This window comes from Rhinopithecus bieti, unplaced genomic scaffold (genome assembly GCF_001698545.2).
Source record: "Rhinopithecus bieti isolate Rb0 unplaced genomic scaffold, ASM169854v2 scaffold_27016, whole genome shotgun sequence".
Taxonomy (NCBI): domain Eukaryota; kingdom Metazoa; phylum Chordata; class Mammalia; order Primates; family Cercopithecidae; genus Rhinopithecus; species Rhinopithecus bieti.
Genome location: NW_016812222.1, coordinates 884,803 through 902,592, shown reverse-complemented (window position 1 = coordinate 902,592; position 17,790 = coordinate 884,803). Strand labels below are relative to the sequence as shown.

General features: G+C 50.9%; 1 protein-coding gene across 2 annotated transcripts; it reads right to left on the bottom strand.

The window, feature by feature from the left end:
* Positions 1-559: 559 nt before the first annotated feature.
* On the bottom strand, positions 560-16,406 carry SLC52A3 (solute carrier family 52 member 3). 2 transcript variants are annotated; one of them, XM_017895765.1, is made up of 6 exons: positions 16,346-16,406; positions 8,858-9,043; positions 5,774-6,391; positions 3,990-4,495; positions 2,183-2,306; positions 560-1,717 (listed from the first exon to the last, which is right to left on the bottom strand). In XM_017895765.1, exons 3-6 carry the CDS (start codon positions 6,338-6,340, stop codon positions 1,505-1,507), a joined length of 1,410 nt encoding a protein of 469 aa, XP_017751254.1. In that variant the 5' UTR covers positions 6,341-6,391; positions 8,858-9,043; positions 16,346-16,406; the 3' UTR covers positions 560-1,504. The 2 variants fall into 2 exon arrangements, with proteins under 2 accessions (XP_017751254.1, XP_017751253.1); XM_017895764.1 differs by lacking the exon at positions 16,346-16,406 and having other exon boundaries at positions 8,858-9,145.
* Positions 16,407-17,790: the final 1,384 nt, after the last annotated feature.

Sequence of the window (17,790 nt, the reverse complement as noted above, 5' to 3'; positions counted from 1 at the left end):
TAGGAGGCTGAGGCAGGAGAATCACTTGAACCTGGGAGGCAGAGGTTGCAGCGACCTGAGATCGCGCCACAGCACTCCAGCCTGGGTGACGTAGCAAAGACTCCGTCTCAAAAAAAAAAAAGCCCCAGAACCAGACATCCTCTAAGCACTTGATTCTGTTCATTTCTGAGCTCAGCCTTGAGCTTAGAGCCAAGTGGAAACTAATTACACATTTTGAGGGTTCACATTAAACTTCTTCTTTTTAAAATTATTATTTTTGATACAGAGTCTTGCTGTCACCCAGGCTGGAGGGCAGTGGCACGATCTCGGCTCACTGCAACCTCCACCTCCGGGGTTCAAGCAATTCTCAGCCTCCTGCATAGCTGGCACTACAGGCATGTGCCACTATGGCCAGCAAATTTTGTATTTTAGTAGAGATGGGTTTTGCCATGCTGGCCAGGCTGATCTTGAACTCCTGGCCTCAAGTGATCTGCCAGCCTTGGCCTCCCAAAGTGCTGGGATTACAGGCGTGAGCCACTGTGCCATGCCTGAACTTCTCTTTTGAAGGAAGATCTGAGTGTAAAAGCAGGGAATGTCTTTATTTAAAAAAATGAAAACCTAAAGCTAAAACAAAATAACAGTCACCTCGGCCACCTCCATTTGAGAGAATACTTCAGGGGTTCTGCGTGTCTGGTCCCCAGCCTGGTTGGGGATTTCACTTTCAGAGGCTCAAGGATGAGCCCTCCCCAGCCCCACCGGCAAATCATCTCTCCTGCTTCCAGGAAGGTACTTACTCTCCAACAAGTGGGCTTTATGAGCCAGGAAGGATGACAGGAAGGGGTGTGTGGGGTACTATGTCTCTCCACACTGGGAATCCGAAAGCCAAGATACCCAAGATTCTACCGCTAGCTGATTGTCTTGTAGAAGCCCCTCTGTGAGACTGAGGGGCAAAGGAGAGAGGACAGGGGCCTGTCTCAACCCTTCTGACTACTTCTAGGTTGTGGTGACTGCCACTCTTGTTACTATGATGGACTCTCAGGTCAGCAGGTGGCCCAGGAGGGCTTGCTTTATGCCGGCTGCTTCTTCCTTTTGTCTCTGTGCCATGCCTGTGAGGTAGTTGGTACTTACTGTAATCCCCATTGCATGCAGGAAGAAACAGGCACAGAGAAGCCAAGTGACTTTCCCAAGGTCACACAGCCTGAAGGGACCGCTCACCCTCCCAGCTGTTTCCCTTCTAACACCCTTGGGCCTGCCTCCAGCTAGATGCTGCAAATCAGTCCTCTCTTGAGAGTCAAAGCAAAGGAGATCCGAACTTGTAGTCACAGGTACTGTGACACAGAGTTGGGGATAGAGCTGCACCTTGCATTTCGAGGTCGCATCTTCCCCATAGTCCCTAGTGGGCACTTGGCGTTCATGATTCAATTACTCAGGCTCTGCATCTCTGTTCCTGCCACTTGCTCTGTGACCTTGCCTCTCTGGATCCCAGTTCCGTCCGTTAGCGATGGGGGCGGGGTTGGTGGCATGCCTAGGTGGGACAGTGCAGATTACAGAAGTCAGCGGACGAGAAGAGCCGCAGCACGTTGACCAGAGGGAACATGAGCAGCGCTCCGAGCAGCGAGCCCAGCTGCACCGCCGCTCCGCACCACAAGAGGGCGCTGCGACTGAGGTCGCGCAGGATCACGCCTAGCATCACCTTGACGTAGCTGAGGCAGCCGCTGAAAAGCACCCACGAGGCCACCTGCGGGGACAGGAGGGAAGGGATGCAGAGTGACAGGGCTTGCAGGGCGAGTGCCAGGGCAAAGAACTCTCACAGGGCTCAGGGAAACCCATGTAATACTCTCCAGGTGCAAGGAGAGCCTTCTGGGAGTGATCCTGAGGGGCTGACGGGTCCCATGAGTTGACCGCCCAATGGCGAAGGAGAACCCAATGGCTTTTCTGGGTTCATGTGCTCATGATCAAGTCAAGGGCCTTTGAGAGAAGGCCACATGGTGGGAAGAGGCCTACCAGTCACCTCGATTCCCTAAGCCTCCACTCTCAAATGAGGAAGGGGCACCCCTCCCACCTGGCGCTTCCTGGGAGAGCCTCACAGACTCTGCTCGCGGGAAAGGGCTGCGCCCAGGCTCTCCCAGGCCGTGGCTAGGAGCTGAGGGGTACAGAGTTGAGGGGTATGGAGTGGGAGCAGCCCCACTGGCCGGATACTCACGATGAGGACTTCCCCACCCCAGTGGCCCTGCAAGAGGGGGCAGGGGCTCATCACCGCCATGGCCATGTTGTAGCCCCCAAAGCAGGTCCCAAGCACGGAGAGGAACCCCAGGAACAGCAGAGACCTAGAGGAGAGTGGGGGAGGTGAGTGGAGGCGAGAAGCCTGACCTCTGACTCCCCGCCCCCGCCAGGGGCCATGTGGATGGCCAGTGTCTCCAGAGTTAGTTTAGACCCATGTGGAAAATTCCAGGCTGCCTGGCTCAAGTGGGTCAGGGAGGTTCCTGAGCAGGCAGGGCTGGCCTGGGTCATCCCCAGCATTAACGGTAGGGCCTGGCACCCCAGCAAGAAAAACACAATGGAGTCTGGCACCAGATGGTCCTGGTTCAAATCCCAGTTCTACTGTTTAAGCTGAGACTAGTCTCTGAGCCTCCAAATGGGAGTTTTGCAAGTCTGCGTGACCTCCAGGAGCAGAATATGCAGAGCCTGGCTCAGCTGTGGGTCCATCTAGTGTTTACCTGCTGCTATTTCCTCCTGCAACACACCCCCAGCCTCAGCCAGGAAGCTGGGCTGAAGTGAAGATGGCTGGATCGGGGCATTGGTACAGCAAACCCTGCTGTGCCTCCTCAGGGGACCCCTCCCCATCTGGCCTCAGCTACCTGCCTCTGCAATGTGGAGTTTGCTGATCTCCAGGGGCCCTGGCAGCTGGCTTGTTGCTGCTAGGAGCATCTCTCTACAGGTGGCCTTCCATGCAAACCTACATCTGACAACTGAAGACACTGTCCTTCCTCAGAAGTCCTTGTCTCTGGGGTCCCACTCTCCAGTCTCCAGAACACCAAGACTGGTCCACGCCCTGGGTAAGAACAGACGGAGGTCTGCCTATACCCTCAAAGACTCTTTCTGCTCCAAGATTCTTGGATTCCATGACTCAGATTCTGTAATTCTAATATTTGGGGTTTCTTGGATTTGCAGGTCGGGGCCTTTGGTCCTGCTTCCCTCAAATCCTCCATCCTCTTTCCCCAAGGTAGAAAATCCAGCTTCCTGGCAAGCTTTTTGTCAAGATCTTCTGTCCTCACTGTCCTCCTTCTGGGCTGGGAGAGTGGGTATAAGCAGGCCAGTGAGGGCAGGCAGGCCAACGTGGATGTGAAGCTGTAGGACCTACCTCAAATGTCAAGATCCCAAGGTGGTATTTCTCATACAGGGGTCTGAAGCCCCTGCCTCAGAACTGTTTGGGTTCCTTACTAAAAATTGAAATCCCCAGTCCCAGTCTAGGCTGGTTCAATCTGCATTTTATCAATTTGCCCAGCCATTCTTCTAGAACTGTGGCTCTAAGGGAATCAGCTGGAGATCAGAGGCAGGAGGGCAGGGCTGAAATTCTGGGAATTAGACCAGGTCAAGCTCTTTCTCCAAGCCTCAGGGGCTCCCCTTATAAATGGGAACTCCAGTGGCTGTCTGCTCCTCCTCATGGGCTTATGACAATGATGGTCAGCACTTAGGCTGGACCTGCCACGTGCCAGGCACTGCTCTAAGAGCTTTATAGAGTCAGCTCATATAATGCTTCCAGCAGTCCTAGGAGGTGGAACTGTTACTACTCCCATTTTCCGATACATATCCCTGAGGCACAGAGAACTGAAGTGATTTGTCTTATCGCACACAGCTGACAAGTGGCAGAGCTGGCATTTGGACCAGAGTGCTCCGAAAACAACGTTCTTAACCACTACATGTACAGCCCAGTGGGCGCGTTTGGAATTCTGGGTTCTGAAATGAAGTGTTGCCCCACTAGGATTCCCTAGGACCAGATGAGAGCACACCTGTTAGGCAGGAACATGGAGAGCAACGAGGCAAGAGGGTTGGCCACAATGCTGAGGGTGGCGGCCAGGTGGTAGGCAACTGGCCCATAGGACAGGCAGGAGTAGGTCTGCACAGAGGGCAGCACGCCGTTGGTGAGCGCATTGACGAAGGCCACCAGGGTATAGATGAAGGCCAGGTGGGGTGGGCAGCAAGGGGCTGCTTTCTCTTCTAGATGCCCCTGGCTCTGGCTGCTGTCCACCGTGCCTGCAGGGCCCAAGTCATTCTCTTCCCGCGGCCGGATGGAGTGGAGGGTGACCTGGTCATTGAGGAGGTCTTCCACGGAAGCCTCCCAGCACTTGGGTTGACGCTGGAGGACAAAGAACGCCATGAGGCAGCAGGCCATCATGATGGATAGCAGGAGGAAGAAGACCAGGGGTGAGAAGTGGGCGGGGAGGTAGCGGCTCTCCAGGTGGGACAGGGGCGCTTCCATTTCGGGGAGGGCGGACACCAAAGCTCTGGGAACTCCCTGCAAAGGACAAGACAGGTCAGATCCCTGGTCGGGGAAGGGGATCAGACTGCAGAACAACAATCATGACAGTGATAATACAGAATACAGATCACCTGTTATTATTAATAGATAATTAATAAATAAACATAACTAATAAGGTGGCAATAATGACTGCTCATACTGACTGCCCACTGAGCACGGGCACCGGGCATGGATAAGCCCCTGTGCCTCCTAACAGGCCTGTGCAGTGGGGACCAGCATCCCCCATTTTAGAGGGAACTGAGGTATCAGAATGCTTCGGCCCTTACCTGAAGGTCACAGGGAGAATGTGGCAAAGCCAGACTCCACCTGGTGCTTTCTGACTTGGAAGCTACACCTTTTACCACTCTGCTACCCCACAGCAGTGGCAAGCACAAACATGTTCAGAGGAGGGGCTAGCCAGAGACTGAGCAGGGGAGCCGCCCACCTAAGGGGAGAGACCCCACCTAAGGGGAGAGCCCCCCACCTAAGGGCAAAGCCCCCCACCTAAGGGGAGAGCCCCCCACCTAAGGGGGGAGCCCCCCCATCTAAGGGGAGAGCCCTCACCTAAAGGGAGAATCCCCCACCTAAGGGGAGGGCCCCACTTAAGGGGAGAGCCCCCACCTAAAGAAGAACACTGCTCCACCCACCGTCTAGGAAACAGAGGCCCTCAGGACATGCCATCCCAAAATATGACTGTAGGAGGCAGAATATGCCACCCCAAAATTGACCTATTGGCATATTGTTTATTTCTAGATGGTTATTTTGAAAAATTGCAGGCTAAGGAGTAGCTCTGAAAAGTTACCATTTTGTAAGATAAATTTACATCTACAGGACATTTTTATTAGTAAAGGTATCTTATCTGTACCAAGAAGAGGTATCTGAACCAGGAAGAGAAAGGTGGCGGCCTTTATCACCTGAGGAACTTTTATCTGCATAACAGTGCAATGTTTATTCACCATAAGTTTGCTCCTTTACCCTCCCATAATTTTTCTCCACCATCCTGCAGAAGCCCCAAGTCCCTATTCCCTTTTGTAGCTTAGGATGCTATATAAGCTGAAATCATCTGGCGCTGTTTTAAGTCTCATATTTTGGGGGGACTCCCATGTGTATGTATGTAAGTAATTAAAGTGGGTTTCCTGCTGTTGATCTGCCTTATGTCAGTTTAATTCATAGACCAACCAAAGAACCTAGAAAGATGGAGGGGAGCAGATTTTTCCCTCCCCTACATTTGTGACCAAGCCAAGTGCTGAGATGGCTCCAGGTGATGCTGGGTACCTGTGCGATGTCAGTTTCCCGCGTGGGTACTGGGCTTGGTATGCTGTCTGATAGCTCAGTGACATTGACGCAGGTAGTGAGACCCGAGCCCTGGGCAAGAGCCACCAGAGCAGGCAAGAGGCCGCTGAGTCCTTCACCCACAAAGAAGGTGGTGAGGTAGTAGGTGGGCAGCCGGCTCATGAAGGGCAGGAAGGTCACCGAAGAGGTGCAGTCTACCAGGGCCAGGAAGAAGGTGAGGACCAAGAAGGCGATGCTGTGGTGGCCGTCCAGCACCCAGGAGGTCATATTCCAGAGGAAGGCAAAGATGATGCAGGTGACGGTTCCCACTCCCAGCAGGGTGAAGATGATGGGCACTTCAGAAAGGCAGCTGGGCCGGAAGTGATGGAGCAGGGTGACCAGGAGGGGCCCGATGTTGGCTAACTGGATGACCACCGTGAGGTAGGAGGGCAGGTACCAGCCCTCAGGCAGCTCCATCACCAGCAAGGGCAGCTCTACCCAGAGCCCATTGATGGTCACCCAGGAGCCCATTCCGAAGATGCAGACCAGCAGGTGCATCAGGAAGGCCATGGCGGTATCTGCCCTGGGCCAGAGGCTTCCCCAGATCAGCCTGTGGTGGGGCTGGCAGAGAAGAACACCAGGTGAGTAATTTCAACTTCACCACCTAGCAAGATGCTGGGACCTGGGGCCCAGGGTTTTCTCTTATTACTCCCCTTCTTGTGAACAAGCTGGCTTTTTTTTTTCTTTGAGATGGAGTTTCGCTCTTTTAGCCCAGGTTGGAGTGCAATGGGATGATCTCGGCTCAGTGCAACCTCTGCCTCCTAGGCTCAAGTGATTCTCCTGCCTCAGTTTCCCAAATAGCTGGGATTACAGGCACATGCCACCACGCCAGCTAATTTTGTATTTTTAGTGGAAACAGGGTTTCACCATGTTGGCCAGGCTGGTCTCAAACTCCTGGCCTCAGGTGATCTGCCTGCCTCGGCCTCCCAAAGTGCTGGGATTACAGGTGTGAGCCACCACGCCTGGCCCAAGCTGGCTTTTTATTAGCAGAAAACAAGGGGAGGCTTTCCTAACTATGACTCGTGAAAGAAAAGTTCAATACAACACACAAAAGCAAACAAAGCAGCTTCTGCAAAACATACCAACAGCAAGATCAAAAGTTAAATGAAAACATAGGGAAAATATTTGCAACATAAATCACAGAGGGCTCATCTTCCTAATATATAAAGAGTTTTTAAAAATCAAGAACAAAGAGACCCGATATAGAAGAGGACCAAGGATATGAACAATTCAGAGAAAAAGGTACAAATAAGCTTTAAACACATGAAAATATTATCACCTTTGGCCGGGCGCGGTGGCTCAAGCCTGTAATCCCAGCACTTTGGGAGGCCGAGACGGGCAGATCACGAGGTCAGGAGATCGAGACCATCCTGGCTAACACGGTGAAACCCCGTCTCTACTAAAAAATACAAAAAACTAGCCGGGTGAGGTGGCGGGCGCCTGTAGTCCCAGCTACTCGGGAGGCTGAGGCAGGAGAATGGCATGAACCTGGGAGGTGGAGCTTGCAGTGAGCTGAGATCCAGCCACTGCACTCCAGCCTGGGCGACAGAGACTCCATCTCAAAAAAAAAAAAAAAAAAAAAAAAATCACTTCATTCACAATAGGAAAACTACTCCAGGTGCCATTTCTCACCATGAGATTGTCCCAAAGCCTGACAAAATGACTCATGTACAAGGTTATTATAGATTGTGATCTTGTTGGTAATAGCAAGTTGTGGGAAATTTTCTCCTGGGTGGCTACCAACAGAGAAGTGGCTAATTAAAGGGACCTGTTGGAATACCACATACCTGTTTGAAGGAATAAGGAATAAGGAAACCAGATCTTGCTGGCGGATAAGGAAAGGTCTCCAGGCTATACTGATAATCTTGAAACAAAATCAAGGCAGGTAAATGGAACCAGGAAAAGGTGTACTGCCTTTTGGTCATATAAGAGGAGGAAAAATATGTTTTCTTTGCTTGTACTTGCACAAAGCAACCCTTGAAGGACACACGGGGACTGCAGGGATGTTGATGATGACCCTGTATATCTTTTTTTTTTGAGACAGATTCTCACTCTGTCACCAGGCTGGAGTGCAGTGGTGCAATCTCAGCTCCCTGCAACCTCTACCTCCTGGGTTCAAGTGATTCTTCTGCCTCAGCCTCCCAAGTAGATGGGACTACAGGCGCCTGCCACCACGCCCGGCTAATATTTTGTATTTTTAGTAGAGGCAGGCTTTCTCTGTGTTAACCAGGATGGTCTCGATCTCCTGACCTTGTGATCCGCCTGCAGCCTCCCAAAGTGCTGGGATTGCAGGTGTGAGCCACCGCGCCCGGCCCTGCCTCTGTATATCTTTTCTTTTTTTTTTTTTTTTTACCGTAGGACTTGTGTTATTAACAGAATTTTGCGGTTTGTCTCTGTATATCTTTTAATAGAGTTTTGATTTGTGAACCATGTAAACATATTGCCTGATGCAAATATATGGTTACCTGAAATGAGATTTCAATCTGGCTTTCTTTCCTCCTGAAATTATAGAACTCTCTAGGTGGCCGTTGGAGACCACTTCCTCTAGCCCTACAGAACCATTTTGCCATGTGTTTACCCCCTTGCCAGCTACCAGTGGCAGCCCATGTGTGCTGTTACTAACAACTTTCTTCTATCTACCCTTAGTCTGAGCAGTGATATGGCAGATGCCAGGAGTGAGGCTCTGGAGCCAGCTGTTTGAGTTTGACCCTGGCTCTGCTGCTTGCAATCTGGGTAACCCTGGGCAAGTGACTTTGCCTCTCTCTGCCTCATCTCCTCATCTGTAAGTAGGGGAGAGTGATAGTATGAACTCCGTGGCTTGTAATGAGATGTAAGGATGCTGGTGAGTTTATGTTGTTTCCAACATTCCCAGCATACAGTAAGCACCACTAAGGGTTCCTGATCATTATCGTGAAATGGCAGGTTTGGTGACATCGTTATTTTTGTCTAATTCACATGAGAATTAATACAGGACTATGAAAATTTAAAAGGGAAAAGATTCCCCCACTCGGTATCAACTGAACTCACCAGTGGTATATGCACCTTTTTGTAGAGACACGTCAACTGGGCCAATCTCCACGTTTTGTAGATGGGAGGCGGGGTCCGAAGGGGCAGCGGGGCTCTCCTGGGATCTGGACTGGGTCCCCTGCAGCGAGGGTTCACGCCAGGGTTCCTCGGTTCACGCCACAGTCTTTAACTCCATACTCCTTCCTTCTAGTACAAAGCAGGAGTGTCAGTTGTGGCCACGCCTCACCCAGGAAACTCTTGAATACTGGTGGCTCCTCCCCATGGTTCCCACACACGGAATTCACTCACAGGGCTGGGACTTCCTTCCTCATACCTTCACTGAGCGAACCCAATGCTCAGTTGCCTTTCTGGCCACCTCCTTTTCCTCTCTGGGAGGAGCCACTCCTGGGGTATAACGCAGTCAGGTCTCCTAACAGTCCCGCTCTGCCCCCTCCCTTCTGAGGACTCCGTCCTCTCCCTTAGGAAGCTGACTTGACTAACAGCACAGGCGAGGCCCGTTCCAGGCGTGCCAAGACGACCCAAGGAGGGAGGGGAAACTCCCAGGCAGCAGTGGCACACCTTTGCCTTTGCTGTCCTCCCAGCCTGGAGCACCAGCCCCCTCTGCTGTCCACATCCAAGCTTTCTACAAGATCCCGTCCTCCAGGAGACCTCTGGCTGCCTCGCCTTCTCAGGTGTCCTCACCAGGGCCCCATGACCCCTTCGTTTCAGATTGTTCTTGTGTGGGTGCATGCAGGCACATCCCTTGAGACTGAAGCTTTTTGAGGGCAGGGGCTTCTTGGGAATCTGACGTTTTGACGGTGGAAGGGCCTTTCTCAATGACTTAGCTTAGGATTTGTAAATTATTAACTCACTGGCCAAAGCCAGACAGCAGATATATTACTTTGGTTTGCCCAGTGTGTTTAACAGTTTGTTACTGTAATTAGCAATGGAGGGGATGGCAAGCAACCTTCAGCATTTCTGGCTTCTCAGGAATATTTTGGAAGAAGTGGCCACCCACTTGGGCCTCTTTCTCCATCCTAGACTCGGGCCATCTTGACGCTGTCTCCTGCAGTAGCATCTGGAACCAGTTGTCTGGGTTCAAATCCCAGCTTCAACCCTTACAAGCTGAGCCAAGTGACTTAATTTCCTGTGCTTCAGAGGATCCTGTCTTTCTTGCAAAACAGGTAGGCTGTCAGTACCAACATCAGAATTGTTGCTAGGAACATGCAAAGTGCTAAAATCGTGCCTGCCAAATAGTAAGGGCTCAATGAACCATCATTATTTAAGATTACTGTTTCAGCAAACGTATCAGTTGCATTCAAAAACATGTAGTTAACGGCCAGGTAAGGTGGCTCACGTCTGTAATCCCGGCACTTTGGGAGGCTGAGGCAGGCGGATCCCTTGAGGTCAGGAGTTCGAGACCAGCCTGGCCAACATGCGAAAACCCCATCTCTACTAAAAATACAAAAATTAGCCAGGTATGGTGGCACACACCTGTAGTCCCAGCTACTCGGGAGGCTGAAGCAGGGGAATCGCTCCAACCTGGGAGGTGGAGGTTGCAGTGAACCGAGATCATGCCAGTGCACTCCAGCCTAGGCAACAGAGTGAGACTCCATCTTAAAAAATAAAAAATAAAAAAAGAGACCCAGTTTTTGTTAGGCAAATGGCCATCCAACTAAAGGACTACATTTCCCAGCCTTCCTCGTAGCTGCACACGGCCCTGTCATCAAGCCAATGAATTCATATGCGACTCTGAGTAGTCTCCTTAGCCCGTTTCCTGTTTAGAAAAAAAAAGTGCAGCTCGTTGCCGGCGCTCATTTAATTTTATGTAAATATACTATTTGAGGTTGAAGCAAATCTGACTGATTATGACTGGTATTTTTTGTTTGTTTGTTTGTTTTTTTGAGACAGAGTCTCCAGAGTCTCACTGTGTAGCCCAGGCTGGAATACAGTGGCTTGATCTTGGCTCACAGCAACCTCTGCCTCGGTCTCCTTAGTAGCTGGGATTACAGGCGTGCACCACCATGTCCAGCTAATTTTTTTTATTTCTTAGTAGAGACGTGGTTTCTCCATGTTGCTCAGGCTGGTCTCGAACTCCGGGCTCAAGTGATCCCCACGCCTTGGCCTCCCAGAGTGCTGGGATTGCAGGCATGAGCCACCGCGCCCAACCCTAAATCTGACTGATTTTCAATGTCAAAATAAAATGTAAAAACTGTTTTTGGAGTTATTTCTAACCAGAAATAACATCAGACTCATCTATTTCAGAAAAACTGGATTCATCAAGTGAATCTTTGGCCAGCAACTGTTCGAGAGCAATGTTAACATCACATGTAGGAATGCTAGGATTTGAGATTTTCAGCAATTGAGAATGACTATGTTTTGTAAATGGAAATACAACTACTAAAACCAGAATGCTATAAATGGAGTGATGTCTTTTGTTTCCAAAGTCAATATACTAGAGCGAGGCAAAAATAATAATAAAAGCGAGGTATTTTGTGGCACAGTTATCTTGGGGTAAACGCTCCAGTCACAAGTGGGTATTTCTTCTGGCAGATGGGGAAAGAGTTAACAATAAGGGAGTGGCCCTTCTGCTCTTCCTGCATTTGGCTGTCTGGAATCAGATGTGACGGCCAGAACTCCAGCAACAATTTTGTGCTATGAGGCATGCAGTGAAGGTTAGATGCATACTAGGCTTCTTTGGGATTTTGTGGCGGAGCGCACCCATACCAGCCCTGTTTTGCCTGGTTGAACTGTTTTGTTTGTTTGTTTAATATTACTGTTAAATTGTAAACAAACTTCTATGTTGTTTAAGTCATTCTTATATACAACAAAAACACTCAGAGGCTGGGTGCAGTGGCTCACGCCTATAATTCTAGCACTTTGATAGGTCGATGCTGGCAGATAACTTGAGGTCAGGAGTTCAAGACCAGCTTCCAACTGGTCACCATGGTAAAACCCTGTCTCTATCAAAAATACAAAAAATTAGCCGGGTATGGCGGTGGGCACCTGTCATCCCAGCTACTCGGGAGGCTGAAGTAGGAGAACTGGTTGAACTCGGGATGTGGAGGTTGCAGTGAGCAAAGAGCACACCAATGCACTCTACCCTGGGCGACAAAGCAAGACTGTTGTCTCAAAAAACAAAAACAAACAAACAAAAACTACTGTGTACTAAGTGCACAGAGATACACGTTCCAGGATATATATTGACAGATTATAGTAACCAAAAACTAATGAATACATTTATCTCCTTTACCACCTACTTTCTGACTCTGAAACTTAGGTCCTGTCCTAACCAGGATTTGATCAAAAATTAAAATTTAACAAAAGTAGTTGTTTAGACACTTGGGGGCAAATGTCTTGCAGAGAAATGGAAAAAAAAAAAGGAGAAGAGAGAAAGAGGGAGGAACAGAGGAACAAAGAGCCCTCCATAGAGAATTTGGTACCAAAAGTATAAATTGAGACCAAGAGTCATTTCATATATCGAGACTCTAATTCATAAAGGAGTCAAAACTGTAGTAACTATCTGTATTCTGAACATTTCCCGAAATAGCATCAGACATTCCAGGAGAAATGGACAGAAGCACAGTCCGGCGGTACAGGCCTGGCTTTTCAGGTCAAGACAGCAGACGAAGGTGCAAAATAAATGAAGATATAGCAAAAGCAATAAATGATATACCTAATAAAGAGGGCTAAGTCAATAGTTAAGGGGAGTAGGTGAATTTGCAGATGATGGTGACCTTTGCCACCTGAAATGCTATTAAACTAATGAGAGTGTCCAGTTAAACATTTACAAACATCAGTAGCTTTCCCACGGAGGGCTGGATGGGGAGATGAGGGCAGACAGGGCAGAAGGAGTCTGACTTTCCTGTATGTTCAACAAGTCCTAAGCACTGAAAACCTAAATCCCCGCTCCCCACAAAGACACATTCTCTGATTCCGACCCAGGTGCTGCCGCCGCTGTGTCACTTGAGGGATGGGATTTGGCTCTGGGGGTCTGTTTCCTTGTCTGGAAACCAGGCACCGTGGGGTTGGTCCCCACGTGACCCATCTGCGCTATGGCCCTGGCCCACTCCCGAATTATCTCCTTCCTCAAAAGCGAGGCATGCTTTTGGACCTCAGGGACACAGTGAGGAACAGTCATCAGTGAACGAAGCGAGTGTCTTAGGCAGAGGGCACTACATGTGCAAAAAGGCCCCAGAGAAAAGGAGAGACTTAGAATGGCCGGTGTTCGGAATGTGTTGGGATACTTTTAAAAGATGCACGTCTGCATTTTCTGTTTTTGTTGTTGTTGTTGTTTGCTTGTTTTACAGTGACCTTGCAGTTCTTGTTTATTCATTTAACCAATATTTCTTGGGCACCAACTGTGTGCTCAACCACAATCCCTGCTCTCAGGAAGGTGTGGGAAGCGGTCACGAAGCAGCATAAAAAACAGAAACCCAGAGCAAGTCAGATGGTGGCAAGGACTCCGGAGGAAAGCAAAGCTCCTGAATGGGGAATGTGCAGCCGTCACGGAGAGGACATGAAGGGAGTGTGGGAGTGAGCTGCCTGTGGAAAGCACGGTCCAGGGGAGAAAACAGCAAGTGGAAAGTCCCTGGGGTGCAGCCATGCCTGCTCTGTCCCAGAAGTGGGTTTTGCTGTTCAAAGGATAGCTAGGAGGCCAGTGTGGCTGCAGCAGCGGGAGCAAGGTGGGAGGGGAGGAGACAGGGCAGGTTCCCTAGGGCCCTGTGGTGAGAGCTTGGGTGTTTTCTCTAGAGCAAAAAGCTCCATGAGTCGGCAGAGGAGACCAGCTCTAATCTAGTTATCGTGCTGGCTGTTGTGAGGAGAAACATGAAGCACCAGAGAGGAAGCAGGAGTAAACCTTCGGCGGGTTAGGAAGCTGTAACAAAAGGGCTAAAAATCACCATGACAACAGTGACAACCATAGCTGCCACTCATCAGCTGCTTATTGTGCCAGAGCCTGTGCTAAGCTCTTTGCATACATAACCTATCAAATCTTGTTCCATAGTCCTGAGGCTGGCATTATGATTATCTCCATTTTACAGATGAGGAAACTGAAGTTTAGAAAGGGAAATAAATTTGCCTAGGGTCATACATCCAGGCATGCTTGACTGTGGACCCAGCCCTGAGAAAGCCCTCGGGGTGAAGGGGTTCTGAAGAGGCCATGGGGGCCAAGCTGAGCAGGATCTCTTTCCGCTTACAGACGACCTCCCGAGACTTGGGCCAGGGAAAGAGAGAAATGGGGTACAGGCTCGGGAGAAGATGAGAGAGGCTCTGAGACATATCTGCTTCCCAAGGATCCAGGACCCCTCTGTGATCGCCAGAGACCAGAAACCTAAGGCTTCACATGAAACAGTTAAGATGCCCCATAATGGGTGGGCAACAGATAGAGAAGCTAGAAGGATCAGTTCCAGGCAAAGGTTTCTCTTTTGCATTCTTGCATCAAAAGCTGTGAGCCCCCAGACCAAGAGAGTGAAGGGAGTTGGGAGCGGGGTTCTGTCCAGGTCCAGTGCACCCTCATTGTGTGGGCTGGGACATCTCCTCCAGGGAGCTTCCAACCCACCCACCGCCCCCTGCCCCCCTCCGCATTCTCCTGCCCTCTGCTTTCCTCCATCAAAGTATTACTGACACCAGCTCAGTTACGGGAGTTTATCTGTGTCTATCTGTTGAGCGCTGGTCTCTCCCACAGGAGTGTAATCCTCATGTGAGCGGGGGCTTGTTCTCTCCCCCAGTGCCCAGGTGACCATCTGGCTTGCTGCGGGCTGGGCCACCTGAGCCCCTGGTACCATGGCTGGGTTCTCGCTCTGCAGGGGTAATCTGCCAGCTGGTAGACACCTAGCCCTGTGGGTCAGACTGGAGGAAACCTGCTTCAGCTATGCGGGTTGTGTTGGCCAGGGTGACCCCTGGGGCAGTGCCAGGTGGTAGCCTGACACTGGATACATCTCACTCCTGGGCAAGGGTCTGAGCTAATGCTTTCCTGGGTTCCAGGCTCCTGGAGAAGTTAGTGAGCCCTGCAGGCGTCTACCCAGGGCCTGGCCCTAGCCTCACCCTCATGAGAGTGGGTAGGAATGGATTGGCTTTGAGCCCCTGAAGAAGGGAGGCTGAGAGGTCAAAACCACAAAACCCACAGGGAGAGATGGGGAGATGAAGGGGTGAGAGAGAAGAGACTGAGACAAAGAGACAGAAAGAACCAAAAGCTAGAAGCAGAAATGGGAGAAAGGACAAAAGAGGCACAGAGACAAGGAAAAACGGGAAACTGCAGCTGAGAGGGAGGCAAGGAGGTGCCAGGAAGCGGGAGGCAGCTGGAGCACTGGGAGCCTGGGCCCAGCTCAGCCACCCTCACTGCTCACAGCCACATGTAGCAGGAGGCCATCTCTACCTCTCGTTGCTGGGACCCCAGAGCTCCCCTGGAACTCATCTCAACTCAATATCCCTATTGCATAGGTGGGGAAACCAAGGCCCAGGGAGGAGTTAGTGCTTCCCTGAACCCTGCCCCAACCCTGACCTCAGGCTGTGGCAGACATCCAGGCCTGTGCTGACCAGCTGTGCGACCTCAGGTCAGCTGCTCACCCTCTCTAGGCCTTGGTTTCTCCATCTGTGAAAGGGTCTGGGAATGTCCTGCCTTTCTGGGCTCAGCGGACCAGGAAAAGGGGAACGAGATAACAGGCACTCAGGCTGGCAGCAGAAGCGGACTGTGAGTTCTCTTCCCCTTCTCGTCCCTCCCAAGGCCAGGAAGGGCTTCAGGCCTCCCACGGGCTGACCTTGGTGCAGCAGCCTCCCCCAGGCCAGTTCCCCTCCCCTCCACGTCCATTCCAACTCCCAGCCTCCTTCCCAGGCTCCTGCGGCTTCAGCTGGTCAAGTTGTTCGGAGATAGCATGGAGATGGACCTAGGTAAAGTCAGTGAGGGCCCAGTCTCTTTTTTTTTTTTTTTAGACATGATCTCTCTCTGTCACCCAGGCTGAAGTGCTGTGGCATAATCTGAGCTCACTCTGCAACCTCAACCTCCCTGGCTCATGCGATTCTCCCACCTCAGCCTCTGAGTAGTTGGGACTATTAACCCATGCCACCATGTCTGACCTGGGTAATTTTTGTATTTTTTGTTCAGATGGGGTTTCACCATGTTGCCCAGGCTGGTCTTGAACTCCTGAGCTCAAGCGATTCACCTGCCTCAGCCTCCCGAAATGCTGGGATTACAGGCATGAGCTGTGGCACCCAACATAGGTCCAGCCTTTTGGTCTGAAGGCACCAGGGGTCTGGAATTCACCTGAATGGCTCAGCCTGTCCCAACTCCAACATGCCAGCTGAGGAGGAAACCTTTCTTCCCTCCTATCTCTTTGGACTCTCCCGACATGGCAGCCTGAAACTAGGGGAAAGGCCACGAGACACCTGCTGGCTTCAGACAAGTGCCCCTGCCACATCCTGGTCAGTGTCCCATGCTCCCAGCTAGCAGCCGGCCTTGGTAACTGCAGCGGCACCCTCACAGGCCTGAGCTGCCCCGCTCTGCCCACTTACCTGCTGGTCCAGTTCTCCACTCGCTCTGCATGGGAGGGGCCAGAGGCAGCTCGTTTTGTATAAAGCTGTCCCCGCCCAGAGCTCGGGGAAAGGCAGGCGGAGGGTGGGTGTGGCTCCCGGCAAGACCAAGAGCCTACTGTGTGTCTGTAATCTGCCCTGCAGCCCAGCTAGGAGGAGGATCCTGATGGTAGAACTGTACATTAAAGGGCTTGCTTTATTCAGTGTTCTCTGCCATCCAGATTTCATGAGGGTTGATCCCCAGTTGACAAAAGCTATGTGCAAACAGTTGGTTCTGGCACCACCCAGAGATCTCCGTAATTTCTTTCACACAGGAAGAGAGTTCCCTGGAGCAAAAACGGTTCAAATACTGGCGCTTCAGTAAGTCATGTGGAAAGTGGGGACAATAATAGTGCCCTCTTCATAGGACAGAAATACTAGCTGCTAGTGTGGACTGAGCTGAGCCAGTGTCAGGCATGTTCTTGGGGCTTGATATGAATTAATGCATTTAATCTTCATGGCCTTTTGGAGAGATGCTATGACTATCCCTATTTTCCAGATGAAGAAACAGGCCAAGAGAAGTCGAGAGCCTTGTGTAGGTCACACACCTTGTATATGGCAGAACTGGTGTCTGATGCTCATTGAGCTACCCTGGCAAATACTGCAACCACCTGGGGGGTTCTTCCTGCCCACTGCATGAGGAAAGACCACGGCATTGTAGCAGAGAAAGAGTTTAATAGACACGAGGCTGGCCATGCCACATGGGAGATGAGTTTGTTCTCAAATCATCTTCAAAGCTTGTAGGTGAGGGGTTTTTCAAAGGCAGTATGGGGAAGAGTTGGGGGTGGCCAGGTAACAGGTGCTTGCTGCTGATTGGTTGGGGTGGAGATGAACTCATAGGGGGTTGAAGCTGTCCTCCTGCAGGCTGAATTGCTTCTGGGTGGGACCACAGGAGCAGGGTTGGCGGTCCAGGTAGAGCCATCAGGTTTAGGTGGAGCCATGGGGTGTCAGAGCTGCAAAAAACCTGGAAAGATGGCCGGGCGTGGTGGCTCATGCCTGTAATCCCAGCACTTTGGAGGCCGAGGTGGGTGGATTACCTGAGGTCAGGAATTCAATACCAGCCTGGCCAACATGGTGAAACCCCATCTCTACTAAAAATACAAAAATTAGACAGGCGTGATGGCAGACACCTGTAATCCCAGCTACTCGAGAGGCTGAGGCAGAATTGCTTGAGCCCAGGAAGTGGAGGTTGCAGTGAGCCGAGACTGCACCATTGCACTCCAGCCTGGACAACAGAGCAAGACTCCGTCCCAAAAAAACAAAACAACAAAACAAAAAACAAAACAAAACAAAAAACACCATCTGGAAAGATATCTCAAAAGACCAACCTACAATAGTGGTGTTATTTGCAGGAGTAATTGGGGAAGTTGCATATCTTATGACCTCCA

What these genes read in the sequence shown, in the direction of transcription:
- SLC52A3 (XM_017895765.1), bottom strand. Translation starts at nt 6,340, where the DNA reads ATGGCCTTCCTGATGCACCTGCTGGTCTGCATCTTCGGAATGGGCTCC. An exon ending in TCCATGTTCCTGCCTAACAG is followed by an intron (nt 2,307 to 3,989) that starts GTGTGCTCTCAT and finishes ACTCTCCTCTAG; the next exon opens with GTCTCTGCTGTTCCTGGGGT. An exon ending in GGGGTGGGGAAGTCCTCATC is followed by an intron (nt 1,718 to 2,182) that starts GTGAGTATCCGG and finishes CTGTCCCCGCAG; the next exon opens with GTGGCCTCGTGGGTGCTTTT.